General features: G+C 51.6%; 10 protein-coding genes across 10 annotated transcripts; 3 read left to right on the forward strand and 7 right to left on the reverse strand.

Moving 5' to 3' along the window:
• The first annotated feature begins 6 nt into the window (after nt 1–6).
• nhp6 (high-mobility group nucleosome-binding protein) lies at nt 7–1,684 on the forward strand. The gene is made up of 6 exons (XM_749365.2): nt 7–290; nt 522–580; nt 639–872; nt 927–1,022; nt 1,078–1,199; nt 1,259–1,684. Exons 3-6 carry the CDS (start codon nt 812–814, stop codon nt 1,292–1,294), a joined length of 315 nt encoding a protein of 104 aa, XP_754458.1. The 5' UTR covers nt 7–290; nt 522–580; nt 639–811; the 3' UTR covers nt 1,295–1,684.
• A 503-nt stretch (nt 1,685–2,187) lies between these two features.
• On the forward strand, nt 2,188–5,238 carry AFUA_3G11620 (uncharacterized protein; the record flags this gene model as incomplete). Its single annotated transcript, XM_749364.2, has 8 exons — nt 2,188–3,676; nt 3,727–4,143; nt 4,204–4,281; nt 4,342–4,574; nt 4,647–4,758; nt 4,806–4,910; nt 4,960–5,141; nt 5,189–5,238. Exons 1-8 carry the CDS (start codon nt 3,261–3,263, stop codon nt 5,236–5,238), a joined length of 1,593 nt encoding a protein of 530 aa, XP_754457.1. The 5' UTR covers nt 2,188–3,260.
• Nucleotides 5,239–5,476: 238 nt separating this feature from the next.
• Nucleotides 5,477–6,589, reverse strand: AFUA_3G11630 (CCDC174 family protein; the record flags this gene model as incomplete). The annotated part of the gene is made up of 1 exon (XM_749363.1): nt 5,477–6,589. One exon carries the CDS (start codon nt 6,587–6,589, stop codon nt 5,477–5,479), a length of 1,113 nt encoding a protein of 370 aa, XP_754456.1.
• A 200-nt stretch (nt 6,590–6,789) lies between these two features.
• AFUA_3G11640 (homoserine dehydrogenase) lies at nt 6,790–8,092 on the forward strand (the record flags this gene model as incomplete). Its single annotated transcript, XM_749362.2, has 2 exons — nt 6,790–6,937; nt 7,014–8,092. Exons 1-2 carry the CDS (start codon nt 6,910–6,912, stop codon nt 8,090–8,092), a joined length of 1,107 nt encoding a protein of 368 aa, XP_754455.1. The 5' UTR covers nt 6,790–6,909.
• Nucleotides 8,093–8,146: 54 nt separating this feature from the next.
• AFUA_3G11650 (heme-dependent oxidative N-demethylase family protein) lies at nt 8,147–10,938 on the reverse strand (the record flags this gene model as incomplete). Its single annotated transcript, XM_077804431.1, has 5 exons — nt 10,400–10,938; nt 9,411–10,307; nt 9,222–9,354; nt 8,483–9,171; nt 8,147–8,377 (listed from the first exon to the last, which is right to left on the reverse strand). Exons 2-5 carry the CDS (start codon nt 9,546–9,548, stop codon nt 8,147–8,149), a joined length of 1,191 nt encoding a protein of 396 aa, XP_077660582.1. The 5' UTR covers nt 9,549–10,307; nt 10,400–10,938.
• Nucleotides 10,939–11,000: 62 nt separating this feature from the next.
• AFUA_3G11660 (putative DUF221 domain protein) lies at nt 11,001–14,591 on the reverse strand. The gene is made up of 3 exons (XM_749360.2): nt 14,108–14,591; nt 13,503–14,051; nt 11,001–13,446 (listed from the first exon to the last, which is right to left on the reverse strand). Exons 1-3 carry the CDS (start codon nt 14,192–14,194, stop codon nt 11,209–11,211), a joined length of 2,874 nt encoding a protein of 957 aa, XP_754453.1. The 5' UTR covers nt 14,195–14,591; the 3' UTR covers nt 11,001–11,208.
• A 3,016-nt stretch (nt 14,592–17,607) lies between these two features.
• AFUA_3G11690 (fructose-bisphosphate aldolase FBA1) lies at nt 17,608–20,436 on the reverse strand. Its single transcript, XM_749359.2, has 5 exons — nt 19,835–20,436; nt 19,451–19,634; nt 19,262–19,372; nt 18,894–19,196; nt 17,608–18,841 (listed from the first exon to the last, which is right to left on the reverse strand). The coding sequence occupies exons 2-5, from the start codon at nt 19,556–19,558 to the stop codon at nt 18,281–18,283; spliced, it is 1,083 nt and encodes a 360-aa protein (XP_754452.1). The 5' UTR covers nt 19,559–19,634; nt 19,835–20,436; the 3' UTR covers nt 17,608–18,280.
• Nucleotides 20,437–20,914: 478 nt separating this feature from the next.
• On the reverse strand, nt 20,915–22,864 carry AFUA_3G11700 (putative ubiquitin C-terminal hydrolase; the record flags this gene model as incomplete). The annotated part of the gene is made up of 1 exon (XM_749358.1): nt 20,915–22,864. One exon carries the CDS (start codon nt 22,862–22,864, stop codon nt 20,915–20,917), a length of 1,950 nt encoding a protein of 649 aa, XP_754451.1.
• Nucleotides 22,865–24,183: 1,319 nt separating this feature from the next.
• On the reverse strand, nt 24,184–25,830 carry lys1 (saccharopine dehydrogenase (NAD+, L-lysine-forming); the record flags this gene model as incomplete). Its single annotated transcript, XM_749357.1, has 8 exons — nt 24,184–24,469; nt 24,539–24,686; nt 24,742–24,838; nt 24,892–25,067; nt 25,127–25,153; nt 25,212–25,460; nt 25,595–25,675; nt 25,770–25,830. The coding sequence occupies 8 exons, from the start codon at nt 25,828–25,830 to the stop codon at nt 24,184–24,186; spliced, it is 1,125 nt and encodes a 374-aa protein (XP_754450.1).
• Nucleotides 25,831–26,366: 536 nt separating this feature from the next.
• Nucleotides 26,367–26,882, reverse strand: AFUA_3G11720 (uncharacterized protein; the record flags this gene model as incomplete). Its single annotated transcript, XM_749356.1, has 1 exon — nt 26,367–26,882. The coding sequence occupies one exon, from the start codon at nt 26,880–26,882 to the stop codon at nt 26,367–26,369; it is 516 nt and encodes a 171-aa protein (XP_754449.1).
• Between the last annotated feature and the right edge of the window lie 180 nt (nt 26,883–27,062).

A 27,062-nucleotide genomic window follows, 5' to 3' on the forward strand; every position in this document is an offset into this window, starting at 1 on the left:
ACCAAACTAAGCCGAATGCAAAGTGTAGTATGAGGTGAGTGAGGTAAAACAGGTCGTCAGTAGTCCAGTAGTAAGTGGTGTAAGCAGAGTGGTGGCCCGCAGTCCCGTTTCTCCCTTTCTGCTGGTGGTGGTGGTGGTGGTGGTGCTGCTGCTGCCCTCCCTCTCCTACTACTACTACTCTCCCCTCTCCCTCATACTATTCTCTCTCTCTCTACTCCCTCACTCTCCCTCTATCAATTCTCTCCATACAAATTCGCTCCCCATACAAAAAGTACTACATATCCGAATCGGTGAGTTTCCTTATAAACATTCCCCCATCTGAACATCTTCTCAACAACACCAACCCAATTATTTATTTTTATCTGCATCTATTTGTTCTCATCTCAGAACGTCTTTTTGCGATCGTTATTTGCTTGATTTTTCCAAGCATGACCGCGAGATGCTACTGTTGCGCACTCGCAACCGCAACCACATAGTTCAGACGCAATGAACAGCCCCAAACTGATATTCGTCGAATGTAGGCCAAAACAGTCGATTTTAATACTCGAATTATCTTCTTGCTTTTCGAGTCAAGTCTCAGGTAAGCTTTGGATGCGCGATTTGATTTCTCGTGTTATTGCTTGACTTGCGACCGCTAGGCACGCGCACCACTCTGCTTCTATCGCGCACTTGAGCATCTGGTCCTCGACCTCTCCTCTGCATTGAATTTCCATCTTCTGTGTTTTGTTTTTCATCCGACGCCCTTATTTTTGATTTCCGAGCTTAATTGGCAGCTACTAACAGCTCTTTCTTGCAGTCAATCACCACCACAATGCCTAAGGAAAAGACTTCCACCCGCACCAAGACCAAGCGCGTCGAGAGAAAGAAGAAGGGTACGTGGTTGCGCTTTTCCGACGCATCTTTCTTTGAGCTAATCCTTGAGATAGACCCCAATGCCCCCAAGCGTGGTCTTTCTGCCTACATGTTCTTCGCCAATGAGAACCGTGACAAGGTCCGCGAGGAGAACCCCGGCATCTCGTTCGGTAGGTCATCCTGACTAGAGTCAGGCTCTGGATCGATCGCTTACTCTCCCTGCAGGCCAGGTCGGCAAGATGCTCGGAGAGAGATGGAAGGCCCTGAGCGACAGCGAACGCCGACCCTACGAGGAGAAGGCCGCCGCCGACAAGAAGCGTTACGAAGACGAGAAGGCGAGCTACAACGTATGTGGTTATACTTATTGTGCCTTGAAATGAACGGTGCTGACAGAGTTGAATCACAGGCCGCTCAAGACGAGGACGAAGAGGAATCCTCTTAAGGTCTTCTTTCAAACCTAGGTCTCTTGTGTCTGGACCGATTGGCGTTGTTTGAGTCGTATTTTTACTCTGATTGAGTTGTATTCGTCGCTTTTTCCTCTCTATACTCCTTTTTATTTCTAACTTGCGACGGCTTTCGGGATGGGATGACGGTGGGGTTTCTCTACGTGCTTTTCTGTTCTTCATGAAGGATCTTCAATGGGAAATGTTTACTGTACGGACTGGGTTGATTTTGACTTGAATAAGGGCGGATTGCAGCCCTATTTGAGTTCCAGCTGGTGGGACGATTTATGACCGGAAGCTGAAGCTGAAGCTGCAGAAAGTGATGTGCGAGGCAAGCAAAAAAACTGCTGTATACTAGTAGCTAATCAACCGCATCCTTTCCCTCTTCTATTGTGTCGCATCTCAAGTAGGTTGCACGGGGGAGGGGGGTTGCCGCCAATTGACAGTTGCGACTGGAAAAATGGGAGAGATCTTGCAGCTCGGGTACCTGGCCCAAGCTCCCGGGATGACGCGGGGACCGTTTGTTTACGTGTTGCACCGAGACGCGTCCCAGCTCCGATATCTCCGAGTTGATGCCTTGATGCCTGAGCTGTGACCTTCCAGTTGGTCTAGGGTATGGGACTATAGAAGTTGGAGATCTGTTCTTTGGTTGGGCTATATATGGATAATGGAGGCTTTAAAAGACAACCCATTGTCAAGTACAGAGTAGTGGTGTCAAAGATGAGGTATCTACCTAGATTTGTTCACCAGCAAAGAGATGATACACAACTCAGCAATCATGCATGCTCATAATATCGCAGTTCTAGATACGCTTCTAGCGTTGCATTGACAAAGCATATTCCAGGCTTTCCAGCTCTAGATCTCGGACTGTGAGATCTCCTTATCACCTCTTACCGAGGAGCGTCTTGTGATCTGCATGAAATGAGAGCAAGTAGTTTAGAGTAGTTTAAGGTTGATGATGAACTTTGTTCTCAACAAGGGATTACAAAAGAGTGAGACTTCTGGAAATAGAGATGAAACAGAGATCAGACCCTGTGCCATGAGATGCTGGTCTCTCTAGCAGTCTAGCCAGTTGAAGCGTCCCATTCCTCTCCTCCTGCTCGTCCTCGCGCGGTTACACTCACCGTCCCAAATCCTCATCACCGCTCAATCTGGTGGATGCGATTCCCCGCGCATTATTGGCTGCCAGTGCTATCCTCTGCACGAACACGTCAACGATCCTTATTAGACGGCCAGGAGGAGGGGGGCCATCTTCTCCGTCGCGGCCTGTCGCTGAAGGAGCCGCAAGTCGACTGTCTCCCTCGCCAACGGCCATGTACTCGGAGTGAGTGCAAGGATGAGGGATCTTGAGGGTCTCTTATTTGTATGTCAAAACCCTTTTGACTCAGATCCTGTGCCCCACTTGAGGCTTCTTCCGCTTTTAGATACCCCATTTTTCTATCCTTTTTGAACAATCCTAATTGCTTTCCTTCTCTTTCATCCATTAGTCTTCTGTTCTGATAGGAATTCTTTGCAGCAATGCATGCATGCTGCTTTTGTGTGCTGGTCTCCGTCTTTCCATGAGAGTCTCTCAGGCGACATGCATCATCCGACGGCTGATCCCACTGATAACACGGCACAATCAAGCTCTCGAATATCCCCAGAAACTAGTTAAATACTTAGTCTAATCCTAATCTTCAGTCTCCGAGTTGGTCGTCGGTACCCCTCCGGCTGATTTCGCCATTTGCCTTGATTCTACTATGCTTATCCTGGACGTAACTCCACACTGCTTCGTATAGCGAACATTTGTGCGGTCCCCCCACGTGTATAATTTTTTTGCGTCCCAATATTCTCTATCAGAACCCGATATTGGTCAACGTTTGCACCACGGTTCTGGCTCATCTCTCCAATCGTATATAACGTACCCCCCGCCTCCCGAGGGAGAACCCAGGTTAGAAGCCGCGGCCCAGTGATGTGATCCTCGCAATGGCATTGCGCACATCGGCCGACAACGCAGAGGATGTGGCAGCTGGCTTCCGGATGCTGCGCGATCCTCTGCCCGAACATGCCACGGAGATCACAAGTCTCATTGCCGACCTCTACTCCATCAGCACATCCTTGACTAGCCTGGATGACCTCACCAAGAATCGTCACTATCGGCGTAATGTGGCTATCGCCAAAGAAGACCTGGATCTGGTACAGACCAGCTTGAAGTATACACTCGAGGACATTGTGGATTTCTTCGGCGACATTGAAGTGCAGAAAGGGTCGAACCGCGAGGTCTACAAACGGACCTGGCTTGGCCTGACTGCGTTCTTCCAGAAGGAGTCTCATGAGCCGCTTCCCACTCGTCTGGCCAAGTACAAGGCGTTTCTCCGGGAATTGGAAGATTTGATCAAGGGGTACGTTCAGCTTGTTTTCGTCTAGGTCGGATACTGACATGATACGGTAGCAAATTTCCCGAAACACCTCTTTTGAGCGGTCTGCGCAACAACCTCAAAGGTCTCCTGATCCAGCAGGAAAACCGGCTTACTCCGCGATTTAGCGGCCTCTCCCTCGGCACCCCGTCCTCGAGCACCACGAGCGCCGAGCCAGGAAGTCCAGTCAGTGATCGACGACCCCGTAACCGTCGGTCGTACGAGCGAGCCAGACCATCTCATCGCGTGCCTCAACCGCCCCTCTCTCCGTCATCAGGGACGTTTTCGGACATCCCCCCATCTGCGCCTGATGCGCCGGGATCACCTACTACCGGCTCGACGACCACAACCAGTCAGTCCGCTGGCTCCACAACGCTAGTGAGCGACCATTGGGCCAAGCGGGTGTTTCTAGATGAAATCACGATGACCCCCATTCCTTACGTAGGCGAAAGGTGAGCATAGATATATCTCCAGGCAAAATTGATCCAGCTATTGATGTATGATGGTGCTAGTTCGAAATGTCTTGGTGACCATTCTCCTGGGGTCAAGCGGTGGCTCAAAGATGAAGGATTCGAGGAACTCTTCCAATTGTGAGCATATACCAGGTCCGCTCCTCTGCCTTACAGAGAGCTTGCAGCTAACCGTCTCAGAGCATTCACTGGCGATTCAGACCTTCGCGTGCATTTCTATCTTCGCGAGGATGACCACCGAGCGCGGATATTGTGCAAGGCGCCCCACACCACTCGACCGAGCGAATACTTCTGCATGCCTCTCAACCTCCTGGAGATCGTCCGGGTCGGCTCCTGTCTCAACCTGTGCCGGCGACGACGTGGAGGATATGAGCTGGTCCTGTGGGCGAACCTCAAGTTCAGCACCATTGAGCGTATGTCACTCTTTGCCCATTGAAGACGTTTGCGTTGCGCAATGGAAGGCTGTATTTTTGACACGAGCACAGAGATGGTCCTTTTCTTCTGCACATTCCTTGCATTACGCTCACAAGACGCCGGTCGACCTGTGGAGAGCATCCGTGACTACGAGCTCGACAACGAGGAAGAGCTCTTTGGAGGGTAGGATGCCACAGACAAAACCTAATTCAAAGCTCACACCGCAACAGACAGATCCTCGACGATAATTACCTGCACGCGCTGCGCATATATCGGGACAAAGTATCCGGAGCCGTTAGGCTGCAGGCATCCGTCCACAAGGGGGAGATGAAACGGTACGCTACATATCCATGCGGACTGCCAAAGCTGACTGCTTGTTATTAGAGCCCCCGTGTGGACTGCCTTTATCACTCAGTACCTCGGGACGCGAGGCTGGATCCGCCGTCCAGATTCCAAGGTGGTTGTGCTGCGTGAGCTCCGCCAGACCATCTTCATGTTTGCGGCGGATTTTACCCCGCAGAAGACGTCAAGGGGGGAGCATATATTGCAGTTTACGAATCGCGCTGGTAAGTATTTTTACTCCCCGGGTTCCAGGGGATACTGACGGGTGTAGATGCGCAAGGTTTCGTAGAGACCATCGCAGAGCTGGCGAATACTCGCTAGAACCATCGCAGTGAGATTTTGATTGTGTAGGGGAACCATTGGACGAACTTGATGACAAAATAAATAATACCCACGACTTATGTGCCATGACTGTCATGAAGATTATCATTCTGAGCGGCTTATTGCCTCGTTCATATAACCGGTGTATTCGCTTCTCTGGCGTCAAATGTTGCGTTAGGGTATCATGATGTACAGCAAGTCATAGTAAAAAAAAAAAAAAAAAAAGAAACTCCAGGGTCTAGGATGCATCCGCCTGCAGGGCACCCAGATCTCCCAACCCAGCCAGGAAGGTCTCCGCCCTTCTCTTAGCCCGTAACTCCTCAATCTGACGCCTCCTTTCTTCCTTCACCCGCTGTCGCTCTACCCGCCTCGCTTGCCTGGCCTCCCGCTCACGCTGCGTCTCCTCCCGCGCACTCATGAGCTCCTCCATCTGCTTCCTCCGCGTCTCCTCATCTTTGGCAAACGCATAAAACGCTGTCCCTCGATTGCGCACCTCCGCATCCGCATCGTAGTGCGTCTCCTCCGGTGGCGTAGGCGACCGGTCGCGCCGCGCAGCAAGCGCTGCCATCTGCTCCGCCGCAGACGACGACAGACTGAACGCCTCCGCCTGCACCGCAGGCCCATAGATCAGCTTCTCCGGCCGCGCAGGCTTCCATCGCTCCGGACCCCGGCATTCCCCGCTCTCTTGCGCCTTAGCCAACGCCGCACGCGCAGCTTCGGCCCTCGTCCCGCGCCGGGTCCGCCCCAGCTCGTCTTCATACGAGACGATCGACGCATTATCGTCGGCCTCGACATCTCCCCCGTCAGAATCAGAAGCCGAATCATCTGACCCCCTCGCTCGCTGCGTCTCAGCCCACTTCCGGTCGAAATCCACCAGCCCCTCCTTCTCCTTCCGGCGGAGTCGTGCCAGGTAATCATCCCGGGAGCTGATCTCGTCGTCGTCATCGCTGTCGCCCGCAAGGTAAAGCCCGCTCTTGAGATCCTCGTACATGCGCGCCTTTTCCTCGAGCCGCCGCTTGGAGCGGTGGAGGGTGGCGGAGTCGACGGCGCCGATGTCTGCGGTGCGCTTGTGGATCTGGCGGACGGAGGTTTCGGCATCGTCGTCGTCAGCATCGCGAAGGTCCGCGGCCGCGCGTTTCTGGGCGCCTTTGTTGTGGACAGCGAAGATGTCGGATTTAGAGGATTTGGAGGGTCGAGGGCGGCCGCGAGTGGAGGACTCGGTGCCTTTGGTGATGAGGGAGGAGAGCTGGGTGGTGAAGGCGAGGGTAGAGGCAGAGGGGGCGGTTGATTGAGCGGAGGCTTTTTGGCTATGTCGGGGGAGGCCGTAAAGGGATGGATTTGTATTTGACATTTTGTGTGCTCGAATGGTGACTGTGAGATGATGGATGTTCCACTCCGTATCTTCTGAGATGGCAGAGCAGTAAATGTTTGGACTCTACGGAGAAGGCAACTCTGCCGATGCTGATTAGATAACCGTGTATGCCTCAGGCACCACTCAGATAATCGCTGCCCCGCGACCCCACGATTAAAGAGCTGCTTCTGCTACTTTCGTGATTCATCATCCTCTGCTATATCTTGGTTCCTGTTCATTCTCTACTGGGAATTTTCTTGCAATTGTGCACTGCCTATAGTCACTTCTGTCGCAAAGATCAAGAATTTCGACAATTGACCATGTCGAACATCTATCTCGGTGTCATCGGTGAGTATCCATCCCACCTTTGCTGCACCGTGCTGCATTGGAGTTCTGACTCATGCTTACAATCCATGCATTGCAGGCGTCGGTGGTGTTGGAACCGCATTCCTGAACCAACTTGCCCGTCTTCCAAATGCCCCCAAGCTGATCCTCCTCGCCCGCTCAACACAAACCCTCCTGGCCCCGACACCGGCCTACTCGCCTGCCATCCCCGCCGGTGACTGGAAGGCGGCCGCCGAGACCCCCTCGCTCACCAAGTCTGGTGCTCTGTCGCCCGAAGAGATTGCGTCCTATCTTTCCTCCGCTCCCGGCCGCTCCATCCTGGTCGACAATACCAGCGACCCGGCCCTGGCCAGCTCATACCCGGTCTTCCTCCGCAAGGGCATCTCCATTGTCACCCCGAACAAGAAGGGCTTCTCCTCCGACCTCTCGCTGTGGAAGGAGATCTTCGCCGCAGCCGCCGAGGGCAAGGCGCTCGTCTACCACGAGAGCACCGTCGGCGCCGGGTTGCCTGTCATCTCGACGCTGCGCGATCTCGTGGCAACCGGCGACGAGGTCACCCGCATCGAGGGCGTGTTCTCCGGCACGCTCTCCTTCCTCTTCAACACCTTTGCCCCTGTCTCGGGCGCCTCCAACGCCAAGTGGAGCGAGGTTGTCGCCCAGGCCAAGGAGCTGGGATACACCGAGCCCGACCCGCGCGATGACCTGAACGGCATGGACGTGGCGCGCAAACTGACCATCCTGGCGCGTATTGCGGGTCTCGAAGTTCAGGGCCCGGACTCCTTCCCCATCGAGTCGCTGATTCCCGCTGAGCTGGCGTCGCTGCCTTCCACCGCGGACGGCATCTCGCAGTTCATGACGAAACTGCCTAGCTTCGATTCGCAGATGGCGGCTATCAAGGAGGGGGCCGAGAAGCAGGGCAAGGTCGTGCGGTACGTGGGTAGTGTGGATGTAGCAAAGAAAGAGGTTCGCGTTGGGCTACAACAGTTCGACAAGGACAGTGCTATTGCGGGACTCAAGGGCAGTGACAACATCATCAGCTTCTACACCAAGCGGTACGGAAGCAACCCGCTTATTGTACAGGGCGCCGGTGCGGGCGGCGAGGTCACGGCCATGGGCGTGACGGCCGATCTCATCAAGGTCATTCAGCGATTGGGTTAGATAGTCCTCCTGAACAGCTGAATCAGCCAAATTTAAAAATGCACAGTCACCAAATTAACTACGTAGAAAGTGCTTGACAGCCTCCCCCCACACAGAACCCCGTTTGTACCAATGCATCCCAGGCACATTGCCCGCCTTCAACCCATCAATCGCTGTTGCAAGCTCCTCGCCCAGCCCTTCCTCCTTGATCATTTGCAGCGGATACGTATACGTATGGAACGCAAAGACCAGCGCCTTGCTCCGAGGCAACCGATGCAGCGTCTGCCGCTCACACCGGAGAACCGTCTATACCTCAGGATAAGCATAAGACATAGCAGCAGCAACAACAACAACAACTACTACTACAACTACAACTACAACAACCCCAAAGGAGAGTATAAGATCACCTACCGAATCAACATCCAACGTCCCCGGCTCAATCTCCTTCTCTCCAGCCGCCGAGGTCGCAACAGAGCCATGCACGCCCCCAAACGCGGCAAACAAGCCCGTCTGCGTCGTAATACTCCAGTTCACCCTCGCCACGATCTTCCCCACCTCCACCCTGGCAAAGAACCGATCCATGCTCCGCTCCAACTTCTCCTTGTACCCGGGGACCGGGTCATGGATGGCCGCAAGCCGCAGACCAAGTTTCGTGCGCGTGTCGAACCCAGAGGGGAAGTACGCGGTGTATGCGGCGAGGACGTATCTCTCCTCCTCGCCAGCGGAGGCGTCCTGCATCTTCTCAGGCAAAAGGATCAGGAAATCCTCATCGACTGTCTGGCCCAGGACCTCCAGGGCTTTGCGGACAGGCTGATCCTCCATTGCGACGGGGTACGTCTTCCCCGTGACCTTGTTCTCCAACACGACCGACTTGCTGCTGCCCGAAAGGGCAAACATGGTCGGATACCGCGTCGGCAGATACGTCCCCATAATAAAGGCATACAACTCGGCCACGGCGCGGCGGATCCGCGGGTCAGCTGCGTCGTGCACGCCGAGCACGACGTCCGGGTACTCTTTCAAGAGCGAGGCGCGCAGCGCCATCCGTTCTTTGTAGGTCTTGTCCATCGGGATCAGGTCCGAGATGGAGATGGTTGAGAGGGCTGATCCGATTAGTTCCTCAGAGGTTCTACTGGGAGTGAGCAAGGCGTACCCATCGTCAAGTGGTATTTTGGCTTGAAGGGCCGGAAGGCCAGTGGCTCAGTCGTTGCCCAGTTGAAGTTGGGGAGCGGGGTTATGGGGGAGTATCCCTCCTCTGGAGGTTCATGTTTGGATGGGGAAACGGTCTGCCTGTGTTAGGAGTCGAGTAGGTACGAGAGGATGGCATGATGGAAAAACGGACCTTGGTCTTGCGACAGTATGTGAATGCGAATGCCAATGTCCCAATCCCCAGGACTAGGAATAAGTTGATAGATGGAGTTCTTTCGAGGTAGAGTCTCCATGACTCGATGTGATCCTGAAATCTAGTACCAGTAGACATGACCGTTTACGAAGGATGAGTCTCGCATCCCGGACATGCATGTCCATAGTTCTCGCTGTTATACTCCGTGCCAGAACATCAACCTGGAGAATGAGTCAAGAGCATATCAGCTCGGTCTGTGCCACGATTGGCGCGCGGAACCGCGGAGTAACGCCGACTCGACGACACCACCGAACAAATAAAATCATTTGTGGATGATACCGAGTACTCTGTTGTTATCATCTAAGACGCTATGCAGAGGTTCGATCGGTAGGCTAATAGTGCATTAGTCGAGCTCAGGGAGCACCGCGGATGATGACGTAGAGTTATACATACAGTACAAATACAAACAACCGCCTCAGGAGACCACAGACACAAGAACAATAAACATATGGGTATCAATATCAATAGGAATACACAAATCAACATTAGAAACGACAGACCTGCATTCGAGCAACCACGCCTGCAGTCGACCAACAAGCCTGGCCATCACCCATGGGTACCCGTCACCACCCTCTCCCTCCTCTTCACCTCCGCCTGCTCACGCACTTCCCCAGCATGCACAGTATTAACAGCCGGCCCAAGCCCCAGCACCCTCCTCGGCACCTCACTCCTTTCACTAACATTCACATTCAGGGTTGGCGCCCGAGGCCGCTGCATCCCTCTCGCCCGGCCCCCGACGACGGGGAACTCGTACGCTCCCATCCGCCAGATATACAGCAGCACGTCAAAGACGATCAGCGCCGCCCAGGGGAATATGGTGACGATGCCGAGGAAGACCTGATCCGGCCACACATTAGCATTTAGCATTTAAAATTACATTCCCGCAGCGCGGTTCAAGGGGAGGAGATGAAGGGAAGGGGGAGGCGTACGAAGATCCTAGCGGCCCAGCTCTCGACGTAGATTAGGTCTGGGGGGAGGATAGAGTACCACGCCATGGTTTCTCCGGGGTCTCTCTGATGTAGTTGTTGGTTGTATGGGGAGGGATGCTGTATCGTCAGGCGGGGAGCATGCGCGGAGGGGAATGCTCAGTAGACGGTGGTTCTGGATAAGGCGTTAGACTCGGGTGCAGAGACTCCTCGATTACCGCGGAGCATTCGGAAGAGATAGAACGAGTGGTAAGATCCTGGCGGATGGCAGGGGTGAGGGAGTCGATGCGGAGCTCGAGGACTCGGTTTGGTGCGGAGGAGTTACGGTGTCGTCGTGACAGGGAGACTCAGGGGTCTAGCGACAGCAACACCAATGTCAAAGTAAGGCTTTGAAAAGCATGCTCATTGATGAGAACTGCGGACTGCAAAGAGGCAAAGGGATGTTCTGATCTGATTCGGAGGAAGCAAACTACTCCGTATGTAAGGAGAGCTCCCCCGTACCTTATCGGGCACCGGAAACCGACTTCGCCTCCGCCATCAGCCCAATCGGGAAAATGGTAAGCATACGTCAAAGTGAGAAGTCAAACCCGAACACTTCCGACGAAGTTTATTGATCGTATCCAGAAATATATAGCTAGTTTCTACCGGTTTGTCAAGCCATATTAATAAATCAAATGTCATCCAATGTGATATAGGCGTTAAAGTTCGTTAACCCGTGTCTAATGTACAGTCAAACCAAATCCCACCGAACCAGATCTACGCAAATATCAAGTGTATCAATCACCACCCCATTCAGCTGTACAAATCTGCAACTACCGCGCATGACGGTACTGCTCATACGAGGTGAAGTTGGGATCGTCCTGCTCAACAGGCCCGTATCCTCCAGTCCGCCATCGGCTCAGGGGAGCAGGTGTGATCTCGCTGGTCCCAGGTACCTGTGCCTGGCTTAGAAGCTGCTGAGACTCGCTCGCGCTCCGGTGATGATACAGACCGGTGCCCATCGCCGCACTCTCCTCACGCGAGAGAGGAGTCCGGAAGGCAGGGTGGATATCGTTCGCGATCGGGTCGTAGCCTTCGGGCATTTTCAATCCAGAGAGCGACGGCAGCGACGGCGTAGGCGACGACGCGCGGGACGTGGCCGGTGACCATTCGGCCAGGTGGCTACGCGGCGTATGGGACCGTTCAGTCATCAAGTCCTCGGGACGGCCATAGATGCCCCCACCAAACTCGTCACGGAAATCGGGACGATCTTTGAAGTAGGAGAAGTCAAGATGATTCTCGGGAACAACCTCGAAGGGGGCCGATTGGCCGGCGTCCATGGCCTTGCCCGGTTGCGTTGCTGACATGGGATCCATTGCAATGTCCGAGTATTCGCCATGGACGTCCGAGGCGCCGAGTCGACCACGATAGATTTGTTTGAGTGCATCGGCCGCCTTAGCGTGCACCATCGGGGTGATCAGAGGCTTGTACAGGGCAGGATGGCCGAACTTGGAGCTGAGCCGGTCAGACCCCTTTCTGCCCGATTTGTCGACAGCAAACGCCTCCGCATCGGTCAGGTTCGCTCGGTTGTAGTATTTGATCTCGTCGTCGAATGTCTTCATGCAGTAGAACTTGAATGCCAGCATCAGGAATGGCAGCGGAACCACACAGTAGACCATGGTCCAGGTGCCCTTGGTCTTGGCCACCAGCGCAATGACTACATTGGAGAGGATGGTCGCAAAGACCAGCCGGTTGAACAGGGCGCGCCAGAACTGGCCGCCCGATTCTGTCTTCGTCACAAACACATAGAGCAACAGATACTTCTTCAACATGGCGTCCAATCCGAAATACAACGCAGTGACGGGAAGGACGATGGGCTGCAGCGTCGCAAAACACAACGCAACGGTCGAATAGAAGAGAAAGTAGTTGTAGTAGCTCGCATAATCAAACGGCGGGGGCGCGGTCCATTCGATGGCCTGCCGGGGCGTGGGAGCGAGAAAGGTCTTGGAGAACCAAACCCAGAAGAGAGTGACCAGCTGCACGAGGTCGATGGCCGCTCCGAGGTTGCGCTGCAGCAGCCAGGTCACCCAGAAGGGAGACACTTGGCACAAGGCGCTCATGACCTTTTGGTAGAATGCGCCATCCTTGATCGCTTGCCAGGCGTCCTCGTCATGGTTCTTCGCGTCGACGACAGCGGCCACAAATGTCCATGCGGCCGAGAAGAGCGAGAAGACAATGAGGTTATTGAAGACGAAGAACGAGTACAGATGACTCAGGACGTGGCGTTCTCGCGAGGTTTTGGTCACGTCACCCGCCTTGATGGACAAGCGACGGAAGATGATCGGAAGAAGGAGGTAAACCAGGGAGGTGATGGCCGGTGAGAGGATTCCCTGGACAGCGGCCCAGACTTCCGGGTTCGCGTTGAGCGACGTCTGGAAAGCAGGCCAGACCAGACCCAGATTGGACAAGTTGGACAAGAAGATGGCGATCATGGCGTTGGGAGCGATCCACACAACGGTCAACAAAGTAGTCCAGATGAAGTTCATGAATCGTTTCCACTTGCGGGCCTGCTTGGATAACGGCAAATTCTCCCAAATGAGATCGTTGGGGCGAGGGGCCAGCTGGATCGTCGTTCCCTTGGGGTGTTTCTTTCGCGCGGTGTAGGCGACGGCATGCGCATGCTCAATCAAATCCCAGCTCACAAACCCGAACGGCATGGCATTGCGCTTGTCGATGGAGGCACGAACGTGACGGATCTCTTCTTCCAGACGCTGGATGCGGTCGGTGAGGTAATCAATGGCATCCACCTTGCAATCCGGATGATTGCCTCGTTGTTTTTTCGAAGGACGCATCATCGGTCGCTTGGCCGGTAGCTGGTCGGGACGCTTGAGATATTTCGCCAGAACGGACTCCAGCTGGCGCACGGTTTCCTCATGCTCCTTGATCAACACGGGGAGATCCTTGACGTTTCGGCCGATGGAGGCCCGAGGGAGAGCAGCTGTGGGGTTGAAATCATCCACAAGGCGCATAAGCGCTTCGTCTGAACGAGCCTCGTTGGGAATATCCGTAATCTACAACGGTCAGTAAATGGACGGTAACCCATCGTGCTTGGCGGGGCGTAACACACCATCAAGGTTCGAGCATGCAGACTGCGCTGATAGTCTGAGCTCTCGAAATACTTCCTCCGCAGGGCTGTTACGGCCTTGTAATTCCTCCAAAGAAAATAGGCAAGGATGATGTCGAAGGCCCAGGCGCAAATAACTTGACTCCAAATCGCCTCCGTGGTGACATAAAGCGGAGTCATGGTTGCAAACGCCGACAACGACGAGATTCCAGAACCGTTACTCTGGGTGAGATTGACCGGAATCATCACGCCGCATCCGATAATACTCAAAATGATGAAGATATTGCGGCACATCTTGGTGAAGCGCAGGAAGACGGTTGCATCGAGGCCGATGCATTCCACCAGCTCGGGCTCTCGCGTGCGCAGGACGGGTCTCATCCAGGCGAAGAAGCCCTTGCCCACTGGGGGCGGCGTATGTCTGCGATCCGCATGTTTGACTTTGGGCGCATACACAAGGGTGTGACGAGGACGAAAGAGGGAGAAGAGGAGGGCGAGGAGGATGGAGATCCCGGCGGAGGCGCCTAGCGAAGCCCACACGGCATTGACTTGGAACTATCGGACATGAATCAGTGATTGCAGAATCGATGAGGCGGATTTGGAGTACTTACAGCCGATTTGAAAGGGTCTTGAATAAGCTTGAGAAACTGCTCAGCGCCCGACGGTTCGTCACGCGGTCGCAGAGCGAAGTGGTTCATGGTATCTAAAATCTACTGCGGCATGGACAGAGAGCGGGGCGGTGAGGGTCTCGCCAGAGAATGATTCAAAGGATAGAGGTATCTGGCAAGAAAAACGAAAGACGATATGATAGGAAACGAAGAACGCAGAGCACAGAAAAGGAACAAGACACAGAAAATAGCCAGGAGTGAGGAGAATAAAAACAGATTGAAACGGACGGATAATGAATGACTATGAATGGCGCGGAGAACAACGCAAGACAGCAGCAATCAAGAGGACAAGACCGCCTGCATGTGGGTTCGGTGGAGGCGGGCCTGGAACAAGGATTAGTTAGGCTAGATAGAGGCTAAACATCAATGGAACGGGTTCATGGTTAATGCATGTCGAAGAGGAGATACACTGTACAAAGCAGATACAGATTACCATGGAGATACTCTGGACTCTGTACACAGCAGATACCTTGGAAATAACTGATTGCTCAGATGTCTGCTGATCTATAGATCACAATCTTTGAAACCGTCAACTGACCCTTTGGCCTATACTCCGTGAGTTTTCATCGATATCCATCGGTACCTGATGACCGTACGTAATCAAATTCTTTCCCTGGTTGATGAACAGTTGGTAGCTGGTACATTCTATTACAGTAAAACCTCGTTATAACGAGTCTCGATATAACGAGCGCAACCCCTTGCCTCAATTATTTTCCCATATAAATAACGAGATCCCTCGCTACAGCGAGTCTCGTTAATTTTCCCCAGCTTCCCATACAAAATCTCGTTATATCAAGGGGCTCCCTTAGCTAATATGCCACAAAGGAAGTCTATCTCAACCTCCCAGAAGGTTGCTCTACGTGCTCGAAAACGCCTCTATCCAAAGGCAACACAGAAAGAGCTTCGAGAATGGTTTAAGGATACCTATAATCATACTCTTTCATCTGGTCTTATCTCTGATATTTTATCCCGCAAATATGATTATCTTGATGCTGATTCCCTCCCTTCCCGCGATGCAAAGCGCCAACGCCGTGAGAACTGGCCAGAGCTAGAGAACGCCTTATTTAAGTGGATTATACGTGTGGAGGGACAAATATCTATCTCTGCAGAGATTATACAACAAAAGGCTCAGTTTTTCTGGGAGAAGATCTACCCAGGGCAAGAGATGCCGACTTTCAGTAATGGCTGGCTTCATAACTTTCAAGCAAGGAGGTTAGTAAGATGGCATCGATAACATAGAGAAGAGGGAAGTGTTTCTGCTCAGGCAGATTAGGAGATGCTTGAGATTAAATAGGTCTTGAGTGCTTATAGCCTTAAGGACCAGTTTAATTGTGATGAAACTGGTCTCTTTTGGAAGAAGACTCCTGCGCGAAGTCTTTCAACACGTCAACTTCCAGGTCGAAAGAAAGATAAAGCACGGATAACTGCCCTCTTTTGCTGTAATGTAGATGGCTCTGAGAAGCTACCACTATGGTTTATTGGTACGGCAAAGAATCCACGAGCTTTCCAAGCTGCTGGTGTTAATATACGGAATCTGAATCTTGTATGGCGGAGTAATCAGAAAGCCTGGATTATAACACTAATCTTTACAGAACTCCTTCGTTGGTTTGATAGACAAATGAGTGGTTAAAATGTTGTCCTTCTTATGGATAACTTCTCTGCTCATCAAGCTGCCGTGGCAGAGATTCAATCTAGTGGTTATCTACTACAGAATACTCTTATTATCTGGCTTCCTGCGAACTCTACAAGCCGATATCAGCCTCTTGATTAAGGGATTATCTTCTGCTGGAAGTCATACTGGAAATGATACTGGATTCACTTTATCCTTTAAGAATTTGAGCTTAATCATGATCTAATTGCCTTAATGAATGTTCTAAAAGCAATTTGATGGGGAATCCAGAGCTGGGAATTTGATCTTTCTGGACAGGTAATCCAGAACTGCTTTAGAAAGGCTCTATATTCTTAACTATTATATTAAGAGCCTGTTGATCCAGCAGTTCTGGATGATATAGAGAAAGCATTCTCTCTCCTTAAGGTCTCTACACCTATCCAGGACCTAATGGATATTAATACATTCCTTAACCCAGTGGAGGAAGCTATCCAGGATACTCCTGATGATATTAACAGCCAAATTCTAGCTCAGTATGGGCCAGAGCTTGATGATGATTCCGAGGGGGAGCTTGAGGTTCTACTACAAATATCACTTGATGAGGCTCTGGAAGCATTAAGAAAGCTTTGTTTATATGAGGAACAACAGGAGGAGGGTGTTTCGACCCTTATATGTGAGCTAGATAAGCATGAGTGTATCCTTTTAGGTCGAAAAGTAAGCCTGCAGACTCAGCGGGATATTCGAAGCTATTTTACAGGTTGAATATATATATCCTTGATATAACGAGAACCTCCCTATAACGAGAAAATTGGTCTGTCTGGAATATCTCGTTATAATGAGGTTTTACTGTATCATTACAGCATTGAGATGCACAACCGTGGTTGTTACATCAGCCATGCTTTCCCCAATCCACCGGAACATGTCATGTTTATTCTTCGACCCAATGTGCTCCTTTCCGTTGGCAGCACAAAAAAAAAAAAAAAAATAAGCAAAGCGGATGGAAGAGGCAATCCCAAAGGGAAGAATGATGGAACAAAAGAAGATGCCACTCCACAGTCAATCAATGATCGACCACTATGATTGGACACTATTGCACTTTTAGCTGACTGCTATTTTCGCCCACGAATCACCGATTGCCACCAGTGTCGAGTCTGGAACATTACCTCTTGGTTCGAAGTATTCTTACACGCTAGTCAGTGAGCTAGGTCTGGGTTTTATCCTTCTATGGCCAGTTCAGGCCAGATTCTGAGACAACTGAGAAGAGTCCGGCGGAGTCGCCTAATCCACACACACACAGCCCTACTCCCTACACTGGGGGTGATTGGTGCTCATCCTGATGTTGTCCAACTAAGGTAAGTTGGCATGCACAGTATGCTACGGAGTAACCATCGCTTTCTGAGAAGACACAAGAGGGTCTTCGGTAGGGTACAAGAATAGAACGGAAGCAAAAACTACCTCAGCATCGGTCTCCGGCTTGCACGTTAATATGCAATAGTTACTCTGTAGACCTGCAACTCTACTCCGTAGGTACTAAAGCCTTAGAGCGATCTTTCTCGGTCTCCCTCGACCACTCAAAATGATTGCTCAATTGAGCCCTGGCGAGGGTTGAGGTCGCATCTACGGAGTACTTTGTAGGTTCGGAGTATCCGTACTCTGTATGCTATAATATTCAGCTCTTGTCAACGAGTTAGGGACTTCCGCATGGACGCTGGATTGCGAGCTCCTGACTCGCCACTGACGTAGTAAACCTCCCTTGGCATGTAACAAGAGCAGAAGAACCGTCAATCTGTCGATCTGCCTTTAGACCGTCATTCTCGTATTCGGCAGTAGGCAAGAGACAACGAAGGGAGAAGCCGGAAGGCTTGAACTCCTCCGTGGAGACCTCCATTTCTTTTTGAATGCACTCATTCGAGCTCACGCAGCTATTGTCAGATTAAGCGAATACCAAGGGGAGGAGGGAGACACCATACGAAGCCGTATGGCTTCCTCATTAATATCCTGTTCTGTTCACGATACCAATAGCGTTAAGTTGAAATCCAATCCAATTACAAGCCTAAACTGGAGACGGAGACCACTATTGGTTTAAGACGACAACTTTTAGTCTCCCATTCGATAAAGCATAGCACACAGACTTAAGTTCCAAACCAAGAGGCACCGACTATTGGTCATGCCTGATTCATGAAGCAACGTCAGCCATGTGGATGAGATGAATATCCATTGCGTTGCGCTTACTTCTCTCGCCATTGGCCCTTTCTATCATGGACTCGCCAAGGTTAAATACTCTCAGGCGAAATATTACTCCACCCGATTGGCGACCAGCGTCGTCGTTGCTCTCGTCCTAACCTGCATACTACATCTATGCAAAAATCGACTTGCAGTACAAGGGATCAATCGAATTCCTTGGATCCATTCATTGGCTCATTTTATGTACTGGTATCTGGAAGATAAATAGAAATCTCGGTTTTCCCAAGTCAAAAGGTAGAAGAATATCCACAAAGTCAAGACCTTTACAGCTGGCCAGCAGTGTTGAAGTCCTCCAGAGCAACCTGCACACGCTTGCTCATGGTCTTCTCACCCTCGCGAACCCACACACGGGGATCGAAGTACTTCTTGTTGGGCTTGTCCTCGCCGTCGGGGTTGCCGACAGCGCTCATGAGGTAGTCCTTCTTGTTGAGAATGTAGTCACGGACACCAGACATGTAGGCGTACTGCATATCGGTGTCGAGGTTGACCTTGACGACACCGTAGCTGATCGCCTGCTTGTATTCCTCCTTGGTGGAACCAGAGCCACCGTGGAAGACGAAGTAGACGGGCTTGTCCTTGTTGGAGCCGATCTTCTCCTTGACGTAGGCCTGGTGCTTGCTCAGAAGCTCGGGGTGCAGACGGACGTTGCCGGGCTTGTAGACACCGTGCACATTACCGAAACCAGCGGCAATGGAGAAGTAGGGGCTGATGGGGGCGAGAGCGTTGTAGATGGCCAGGATGTCCTCGGGCTGAGTGTACAGGGAGTTGTTGTCAACGTCCTCGTTGTTGACACCGTCCTCCTCACCACCAGTGATACCGATTTCCTGAATAGGGTATTAGCTGATGCACACAACGCCAGATGAAAAGAGAGCTTACCATCTCGAGCCACTGCTTCATGGGAGCAGCACGCTTCAGGTACTTGGCGGTGGTTTCAATGTTGTAGTCAACGGGCTCCTCAGACAGATCAATCATGTGGCTGGAGAAGAGGGGCTCGCCGTGCTGCTTGAAGTAGCGCTCATCCTCATCGAGCATACCGTCGAGCCAAGGAAGCAGCTTCTTGGCGCAGTGGTCGGTGTGGAGGACGACGGGAATGCCGTAGGAGGGAGCAATGCTGCGGATGTAGTGGGCAGCGGCGATAGAACCAGCGATGGAGGCCTTCTGGCCATCGTTGCTGACACCCTGCAATGGATTAGCTCGATGCTGCGATTTCAAGAACGACTACAAGGAGATACGTGGTCTCGTACCTTTCCGGCAAAGTAGGCAGCACCACCCTGAGAGACCTGGAGAATGATGGGGCAGTTCTGGTCGCGAGCGGCCTCAAGGCAAGCGACGACGGTGGAGGAAGAGGTGACGTTCTGTATTCAGTTGTTAGTATGTCGAATTTATGCACCACGGCGTATTGCGCAAGCTATCAGAAGGATCAGTAAACTTACAACGGCGGGAATCGCAAAGTTCTTCTCCTGAGCGTACTCGAAGAGACGGAGGACGTCATCGCCGACAATGACGCCGGACTTGCGGGAAAGCTTGTCGAGGATACCCATTGTGACTATGGTTTGGATGCGACTAGAGTGTCTGGATGGGATCGAGTTTGATGAGATTGAAGAGGAGGAAAGAGATCTGGACGGGAGAAGAGATAGATAAGTACTTAGATCACGAAACAACAAAACTTTTCAAGTACTCTTCTAATTCACTAAAGATCACCGAAGAGCTTTACCGGGCGACGAATACGGTGGCAGTTAAATAAGTAGCACGTAGGGGAGGGGCAGTGAGCCACTAATAGAGGGGCAGCAAGCAGTGGGATGCCTTGAAGAACTCACCGGGTGGTGGGGAATTGATGTAGTCAGTATGATTTCAGTTTGCCTGAGCCGGTTCTCCTGATGATGTGGTTAAGTACAGAGGTAAGAAGTAGGAAGAAGAGAAGGAGGAAAAGAGGGAAGATGGGACGAGATGATATAATAATACCATACTCTGAGTCCCCCTAACTCCCGTTTACTCTGATTGCTATGAATAATAAGAATCCTGAGCTATCCTGTTGCTGCAGCTCCTCTCTCTGACTGGTGGGGTAAATTGGTCCTTGGAGGGGCCATGACGGCCGCCCTGTTTGGCCTCAGGCGCAATCTTGACCCGAAATTCCCCGCGTTCATCACATGACATCATCGCCCGCGTCATGGACTTGAATCTCTCTGTGTGTGTGTGTGTGTGTGTGTATTTGTCTCTATACTCACGCCGCTAGTGTCAATGATTGATATGTACTTGCATGTAAAAGGACCAAATAATACTATAGTAAGCTAAAGACAAGAGGTTATCCCCCGAGAATGAATCGAAGCTGTGTCCCGTCTTTTGAGTGCGATCCTCAATTCTAGTATCACAGCTGGTTCATTGACTCCGGTTCTCTGCGAAAATAAATACCCATCTCTCCGTATTTCTTTCGTGCCTCTATATATTCTCGGAGAAAGCAGCGGGGAAACTCTCCCCTTAACCGTCAATTACCGTTCCAGGTCATTCCCTTGCTTTCTTTTTCATGGCCCAGACTTCCTGCTATCCGGACAATTGGTTATCGTCGGTATCAGCCATGTGCAACTTGTATGAAGCGGAGTAGAGATTCCCGACACCCAAGGCTGGCGGCGCCAAATTTCTTCCACTACTTACAGTCTAGAGACAGGAACGAAGCTCTATTTAAAGACTATCAAACCCGTTCTATCCTAAGTTTCTATGTCCAGATGATGTCTGACCGAGGAATGGCACGACAAAGGAACTATGTACGTATGCGATCAATGTCCATATCGTCTATCTCAAATATGGGTCCCCGCCATACATGGGCGATGCACCCCTAATGGACAAGAGTCGCGTATGTGCATTCAATTATGGCCGCATCCCTCACCTTCTGATTGCGACGCCTAAGCCCCGAAAGACCCTTTCTCCATTTCATAAAACAAGAGGTAGACTTCTTTCTGCATGCCCAGCACGTCTGAGGTCTTGCATTCCTTGATCTTCTCGTCGGAGATGCGCCACCATCGATCATTCGTCTTCTTGCGACGGCGGAGCCGAGAACTCGACAGGGCTGGTGCTTCTGGGGGCGTCTTGGAAGTGGTCCGCTCACTCATGAAGGATGGCCGTGATCCAGACTTGCTCCAGGCCCCACTATCACTAGCTGGACTCGGGGTTTCAGATCCCGGCGGCGAGAGATTCTGCTTAGAACCTGACGATTTGGTGCGGATACTCTGAAAGGATACACGGGAGCTGGATGTGGTGGGCCGAGCAGACGGCGAGGGAGGCGCATTCAGCTGAGATGCAGGTTGTGAGGAGTCCCTCACCGACACAGTCTGAGAACGAGCTGGGGAGGGAAGCGAACTGCCCGACAGGGATGGTAATGATGTCGAGGAAGAGAGGCTGATTGGGGAGGGTTCTGGCTCGGCGACCCCGCGAGCCGCGAGACGAGGACTCGGTGCAGTAGAGGGATTGACGCTGGTTGCCCGACTTTGCGCGTAGGAACTAAAGGTATCCGGAGTAGAGAAAGGTGGATAGAGGTTGTTACGTCGGAAAGATTCGTAGTGGCCGCTGTTATGACTGCCTTTGTGGCAGACAATGGCCAGCAGCTTGAACCACTTCTGGCTCAATATTCCTCCCAAAGGAAGTCGTTCAGGGAAGGATACTTTGGCGGCATTTTTCGTAGAACTACTGCGATCAAAGATCGAGCGCGAAAGGTGGATTGCTATAATCTTTGGGAAAATAGTGATGCGCATATGGCGAGCAATCTTTCGCTTAGGTGCAAGGTCGGATGGAGGAAGGCTGACTCCTTCGGGAGGATTCTCAGGATCAGTAGCGATAGCATGTCGAGTCAACTGGATTTCTTGCTCGAGACGCTCCCTATCTCTTGTCGAATGAGACCTGCTCAATTCTACCATCTTGGCATCCAGGGCATGTTGTAACCGGCATCGGTCACACCGGAAGTCATCGATATATTCTGTTTTGAGTAGCCCGTCAAAGCAGGAACTGAGGGTGGTCGAGCTCTTCTGAGGAACTTGTAGCGTCAGGTTCACGAATGAAGTCTTGTTCGGCTTGTATTGATAGTGGCAGAACTGGCATTCAATCTGCGATTCCATTTGTCCTTCAAACGGAAATCCATACGCATTGTCGATCTCTTTCAGTTTGTTATCGATGATTGCCGGAAGGCCCATCTCAGTCCCATCGTCAATCCGCACTTCGATTTCAGCAGATCCCTTCTCGACAGCACTGCTTTGCACCGATTCTTCACCGCCCGAGCCTGGCAGCGTTGCAGGAAGACCTTGTGCACGCTGTCGTGCCTTCAACCCGGCATGGTACTCGTCACAAAGACGCTCCGCAACGATCTGGAGGAATTCCTGCGCGTCCTGCTGATTGCGGCTGATCCGAGTACGGAATGCGTACTCGAGAGCCTGGATGAAAGCCCGGTTGGTGATGGTCTTCTTGTAGATCGGACGCTCATTCAATCGGTCCAGCATCTCTTTCAGAGCTCGCGTGATCGTACCCTGTTGTAGTTCGCGGATTCTCTCGGGCGTCATCCCCCGCGGCGTCTCATTTGCCTCTGGCAGTGAGTTATATACGTCCGGTCCATCCAGTTCACGCCGATGTAATTCCCTGATCAGGTATACACGCAGATCACCCAGACCCGCGAGCGCCTGTAGAACCGAGTTGATGAAGCAGTCGTTTGCCGGATTCGACAGCCCCACAATGCTTTTTTTGCGGTTACTGTCGTTCGAGTCATCGCCGTCGATTGTGTAATTTGGCCCGAAGACGTAGAAGAGGGCCACGGCCGCCAGGGATGCTCCGGCTGCGTATGCGGCGATGGTTGTCGACTTTTCCTGCATAGCTACGCTGTCGTCGTGCGGAGAGAGGGCCGTATCGGTGCTATTGGTTGAGAATGTCCTTCAAATGCGCGAACGTCGCCAGGACTATCGCTCCATTGGCAGCACGCGGGGGAGGTTCCGTTTGACTCAGACTGCGAGGCGAGCCACTCTGAAAGCCAATGGCGAAGCTAACAGCAGGACAAGCACGCCGATGAGTGTTCTTCAACTCCCGTGATTCGATTTCTTTTTCGAATGATGGTATTCGGAGTGAAGTTGGACAGTTAATGGGTGGCGGCTATGGGCGGATAATTGTCCGTCAGATAAGTTTTTCCCCATACACAGTGTAGCACCCGAGGATGTGGATTGTGGAGAGGAACCCGAACAATGGGGTTGAAGGCGAGAAGGGGTACTCACGCATGCTTATAAATTGCTTAAATAATAGTTCAAGTCGTCGGAACATTCGAATCATAAAAATGAGAGAGCGAGTTTGCATAAATGAATATTCAGGCAACAATATAAGGGAACGATGGAATCTGATCAGTCTTCGTCTTCGCTCTTCGCTCTTCAACCTCCGAGTCCGTCCGGAAATCTGCCATGCCAAGCGACCGTCAACAGCGTTTGAAACCCCCACATTGGAGATCCTAGGTCCTCCTGACAACTACAAGATAGGAGCATGTTCAAGGATACCATGGTTTCCGGTGCTCCAGCAGTTCGTGAACCAATATGAGATCACGGGGTCAGTTGAGTGGTCCTGATCTGCAGAACCATAGTGCCCCTGAGCAAATGGTAAGGTGATCATCATTAATAGGGCTGATAATCACGAAGCGGTCATAATAATTGTCCAACTGTTGGACTCCATCAGCCGGATTGGAAGTTCGAAGGACAAATGTTGTAACTCGATTGTAGTTGGGTGGTGATGGTGTCCCTTTTGATAGTGCTGGATCTAAGCCTCACAGAGACATGGCATGATCGAAACGTGACTTTGGATTAAAAGGCGCAAGTCAAGCAGATAAAAAGTCTCTCATCAGCATACCCGGAATATTTGGGCATCTTGGTTGACAATAGAGCAGGATTATCATCAGCTTAGAACTTCACCGTCTGACTGACCGAATATAGAAGACTCGATTGTCAAAATTGCTTAAACACAAGTCGTTTTGTCTCCGCAAAGAACTTTTCATTGATTCAATCTATGGTAGTGGCCTTTCTAAACAGAGATTCATGACGCACTACTGCATGTACAAAAGTCATCGCTTCCGCCAAGAGATCAACCTATAGATTGCGAGCGACTAGATGTCCCATGTGGCGGGCCCTTCGCGGAATGCTGCGTTAAGAGAACAAACTTAAGCGCGCATCGACTCGGGCAAGGTAGCAACCTTTTCGTTGAACAAGTCCTCTGCTTGCTTCCAGACACGAGCGTTCTTTCTATCCTTGAGTTGCAGTAGGCTCGGCAGTAAGGCTTCGCTGAACATCTCGGAGCTTTCACGAGGAAGGAGGGAGGGGAGGTGGTCGATGCTGATCACGCTCAATGGAGGGCCCTGGGCCAGTTCCGGAAGAGGAACAGTGACTGTGGGCTTGTCGAAAGTGGTTGTGATGGAATAGACAGGGATAGGATTGTTGGGATTGGTTCTGAGTAAGACAAGACCAGAATGTTAGTGAGAACGTCCTTTCTCCTCAAGAGTCCAGAGTGAAACATACGTGTCGGCGCTCACGTCACAAATGACGGACAAGCGGCGGTTAGGAGAAGACAGAGTTTCGGTGTTGACGAAAGGAGGGATCTTAGCGGAGAGGTAGATGCAGTTGATGAAAATGTCTGCATCCTCGACAATCTCTCTGAAGGGGCCACCTAGAAAACTAGATTAGCACAGGTACACTGGCTACAGATGAAAATGAACGCATACCCTTCTTGGTCTCTTCTATATCCCACTGGATGATATCCGACTCAGGAATGCCGACATCCTTGGCCAGCTGAACCGCTCCTTTGCCACAGCGTCCAAGCTAGACTTGGTCAGTACAATGAGAAGAGCTCAGCTCATCAAATGCACACTCACAGCTCCAATGACAAGCACCTTGGGCGGCCTGCCGGACAGCTTCTTGCCAGACTCCAACGACTCCTTCACTGACTCAATCAACAGATCCTGGTTTGCGTAGGGAGTCTCGCCAGGAAGCGGCTCGCCCTCAGGATGCGTCAATTGCCAGGCCCAGTTCTTAATGGCCAAAGCAGAACCTGTACATAACGTGAGCCTTCCCCAATATGTGACACATAGCAAACCAAGATAATTTTACCTGCGTAACCGGCGGAGTACCCAAAAGCTGTACGTGAAAGTAAGTCATTATTCCATTCGTCCAAAGCAGAACAGTCGTCACCCACCAGCTACTCGGCGTCCAGTCTCATCTGTGAGGAACTCCAAGTCCAAGAGGGTGCCGCCTCCGCGGGGCCACCGGCTGAGCACCTTCTCCCAGCCAGCCTGTTGCTTGTAGCAGTGCGCAAAGGAGATGTGTACGTGCTCAAGCGGAAAATCGTCCTCGGGAAGCTCCTTCAGACCGAGGATGTAGGCATCTTTGGGTGCGTCCTTTACCCATGAACCTTCCTCGACGAGGGGGGCGCCGATCTGTACAACTATTGCGTGAGAATGTCGTCCGAAGAAGGGACTATGGACGAATCTCGATTTACCTGCTCAAACTCCTTATCTATCACGAAGCCAGTTCTGTTAGCGATGGGCCTGAGCAGGAATCAGGGGACATTATTCTAACCGTCGAAAATCCGCTGTCTGGAACGTTCCACGGTCACCTCGTAGCCAGCATCCATAAGGGCCTTGCAGGTAGTCGGGGTCACTTCATTTCATGCAATCAGCACATGCAATTCCAATATTCATGGATTGAGAACACCATGATCAGGCATTTTTCTTAAAGAGCAAGTAGAACTCACAAGCAGACCGAGCCTCGGCAGGCTTGGTTTCCGCGCGCAACCAGATCTTATTGCTTGACATGACTGTGAATTCAATTGATAAAGGCTCAAAGAGAAAAATCGAGTTTTCAAAATATGGAAAGTTGAAATTTGGGCAAATGACTACTGGAGCTATGACAGACTCGTCCCCTCCAGTGATAGCGGTTGATCCGCTCCGTGGCTGTGACTCAGCGTGGGGTTGGGGTACCCAACTTAACTCACGCCGCCTTTGCCGATATCGGATTTTCTTTCTCAAGAAGGCGTTGATATACAACCGCGCACGGGATTGCTTCTCATGAAAGTGTACTTGTATTTGCTCTGGACGACTTCATCTATACTTCATAAGATTATTTATCAAGATTGGCACTTGGGGTTGAAGTATTACTGGTTTCTTCAATCAGATTATACTCGCAAATATTGAATTGATACTTATGTGCTCTCACTGTGGATACGTAGGAGGACCAGTTTGCTTTATCGTTGCTAAGTCTGCTAAAGAAAGATCGAGGGAGACTGTCTCGTGGCAGACGTTCAATATTAGGCCATGAAGGTCGATAGAGCCTAAAATCAAAGGAGTGCAGCTCAAGTCGCTGCAGCCTTGGTCCGACTGCGGGTCCGACTCCCGATACCATCTGAATGAACTGTACGCTTCGCCGTGTCTTTTACTTTCTTAGAGCGCCCTGACTTTTTCTCATCGTTGCCAGTGACATTCGAGGTCGAGTTATCGGTGGCCGGACCAGCTGTTTGACCGTTTTTGGCCATACCGTTCTCTTCGCCAATTTTCTGCTTTTTACGTGCAGGTTCCGTAGATTCTCCAGTATTAGCCTTGTCATCATGGGTCGGTGTCGAAGATGAATTGTGTTCCTGTTTGTCTCCAGCCTGCGCTGTCTCTGCGGTAGACGGCGGTTGAGTGTCAGTTACAGCCCCAGCGAGGGCCTGTTCTAGAGAAGTTGAAGGATCGATGGGTTTGAAGTCTTCAGCAGACCTGGTTCCTTCCGAGCTGATCTGGTTTGGATTGGAGACAGACTCTGCAGGTAGCCCTTGGTCACTCTCTTGTGGACGGCAGTCGCCCTTGGTCTCTCTAGCAGTATCCTCCATCGATATATCGTTGACTTCTGCTTCGGTTCGAATTGTAGGCTCTGGCGAATATCCATTAGCGTCTAATGGCTCTATTGGGCGCTTAGGGGGTAATCAAATTTGGTTGAAGTTTAACTTGGGCGGCCAGACAGCGCCCTGTATCCTGGACATACCTTGCTTGGAGTGACCGTTTACAACGCC

The sequence above is a fragment of the Aspergillus fumigatus genome, chromosome 3 (assembly GCF_000002655.1).
Source record: "Aspergillus fumigatus Af293 chromosome 3, whole genome shotgun sequence".
In the NCBI taxonomy this organism is placed as follows: domain Eukaryota; kingdom Fungi; phylum Ascomycota; class Eurotiomycetes; order Eurotiales; family Aspergillaceae; genus Aspergillus; species Aspergillus fumigatus.

Coding starts and splice junctions, on each gene's coding strand:
- nhp6 (XM_749365.2), top strand. CDS start 812: ATGCCTAAGGAAAAGACTTCCACCCGCACCAAGACCAAGCGCGTCGAG. Junction 1,023..1,077: donor GAACCCCGGCATCTCGTTCG/GTAGGTCATCCT, acceptor CTCTCCCTGCAG/GCCAGGTCGGCAAGATGCTC. Junction 1,200..1,258: donor ACGAGAAGGCGAGCTACAAC/GTATGTGGTTAT, acceptor GTTGAATCACAG/GCCGCTCAAGACGAGGACGA.
- AFUA_3G11660 (XM_749360.2), bottom strand. CDS start 14,194: ATGAACCACTTCGCTCTGCGACCGCGTGACGAACCGTCGGGCGCTGAG. Junction 14,052..14,107: donor AAGACCCTTTCAAATCGGCT/GTAAGTACTCCA, acceptor CATGTCCGATAG/TTCCAAGTCAATGCCGTGTG. Junction 13,447..13,502: donor TGCATGCTCGAACCTTGATG/GTGTGTTACGCC, acceptor TGACCGTTGTAG/ATTACGGATATTCCCAACGA.
- AFUA_3G11690 (XM_749359.2), bottom strand. CDS start 19,558: ATGGGTATCCTCGACAAGCTTTCCCGCAAGTCCGGCGTCATTGTCGGC. Junction 19,373..19,450: donor ACTTTGCGATTCCCGCCGTT/GTAAGTTTACTG, acceptor AACTGAATACAG/AACGTCACCTCTTCCTCCAC. Junction 19,197..19,261: donor CTGCCTACTTTGCCGGAAAG/GTACGAGACCAC, acceptor AATCCATTGCAG/GGTGTCAGCAACGATGGCCA.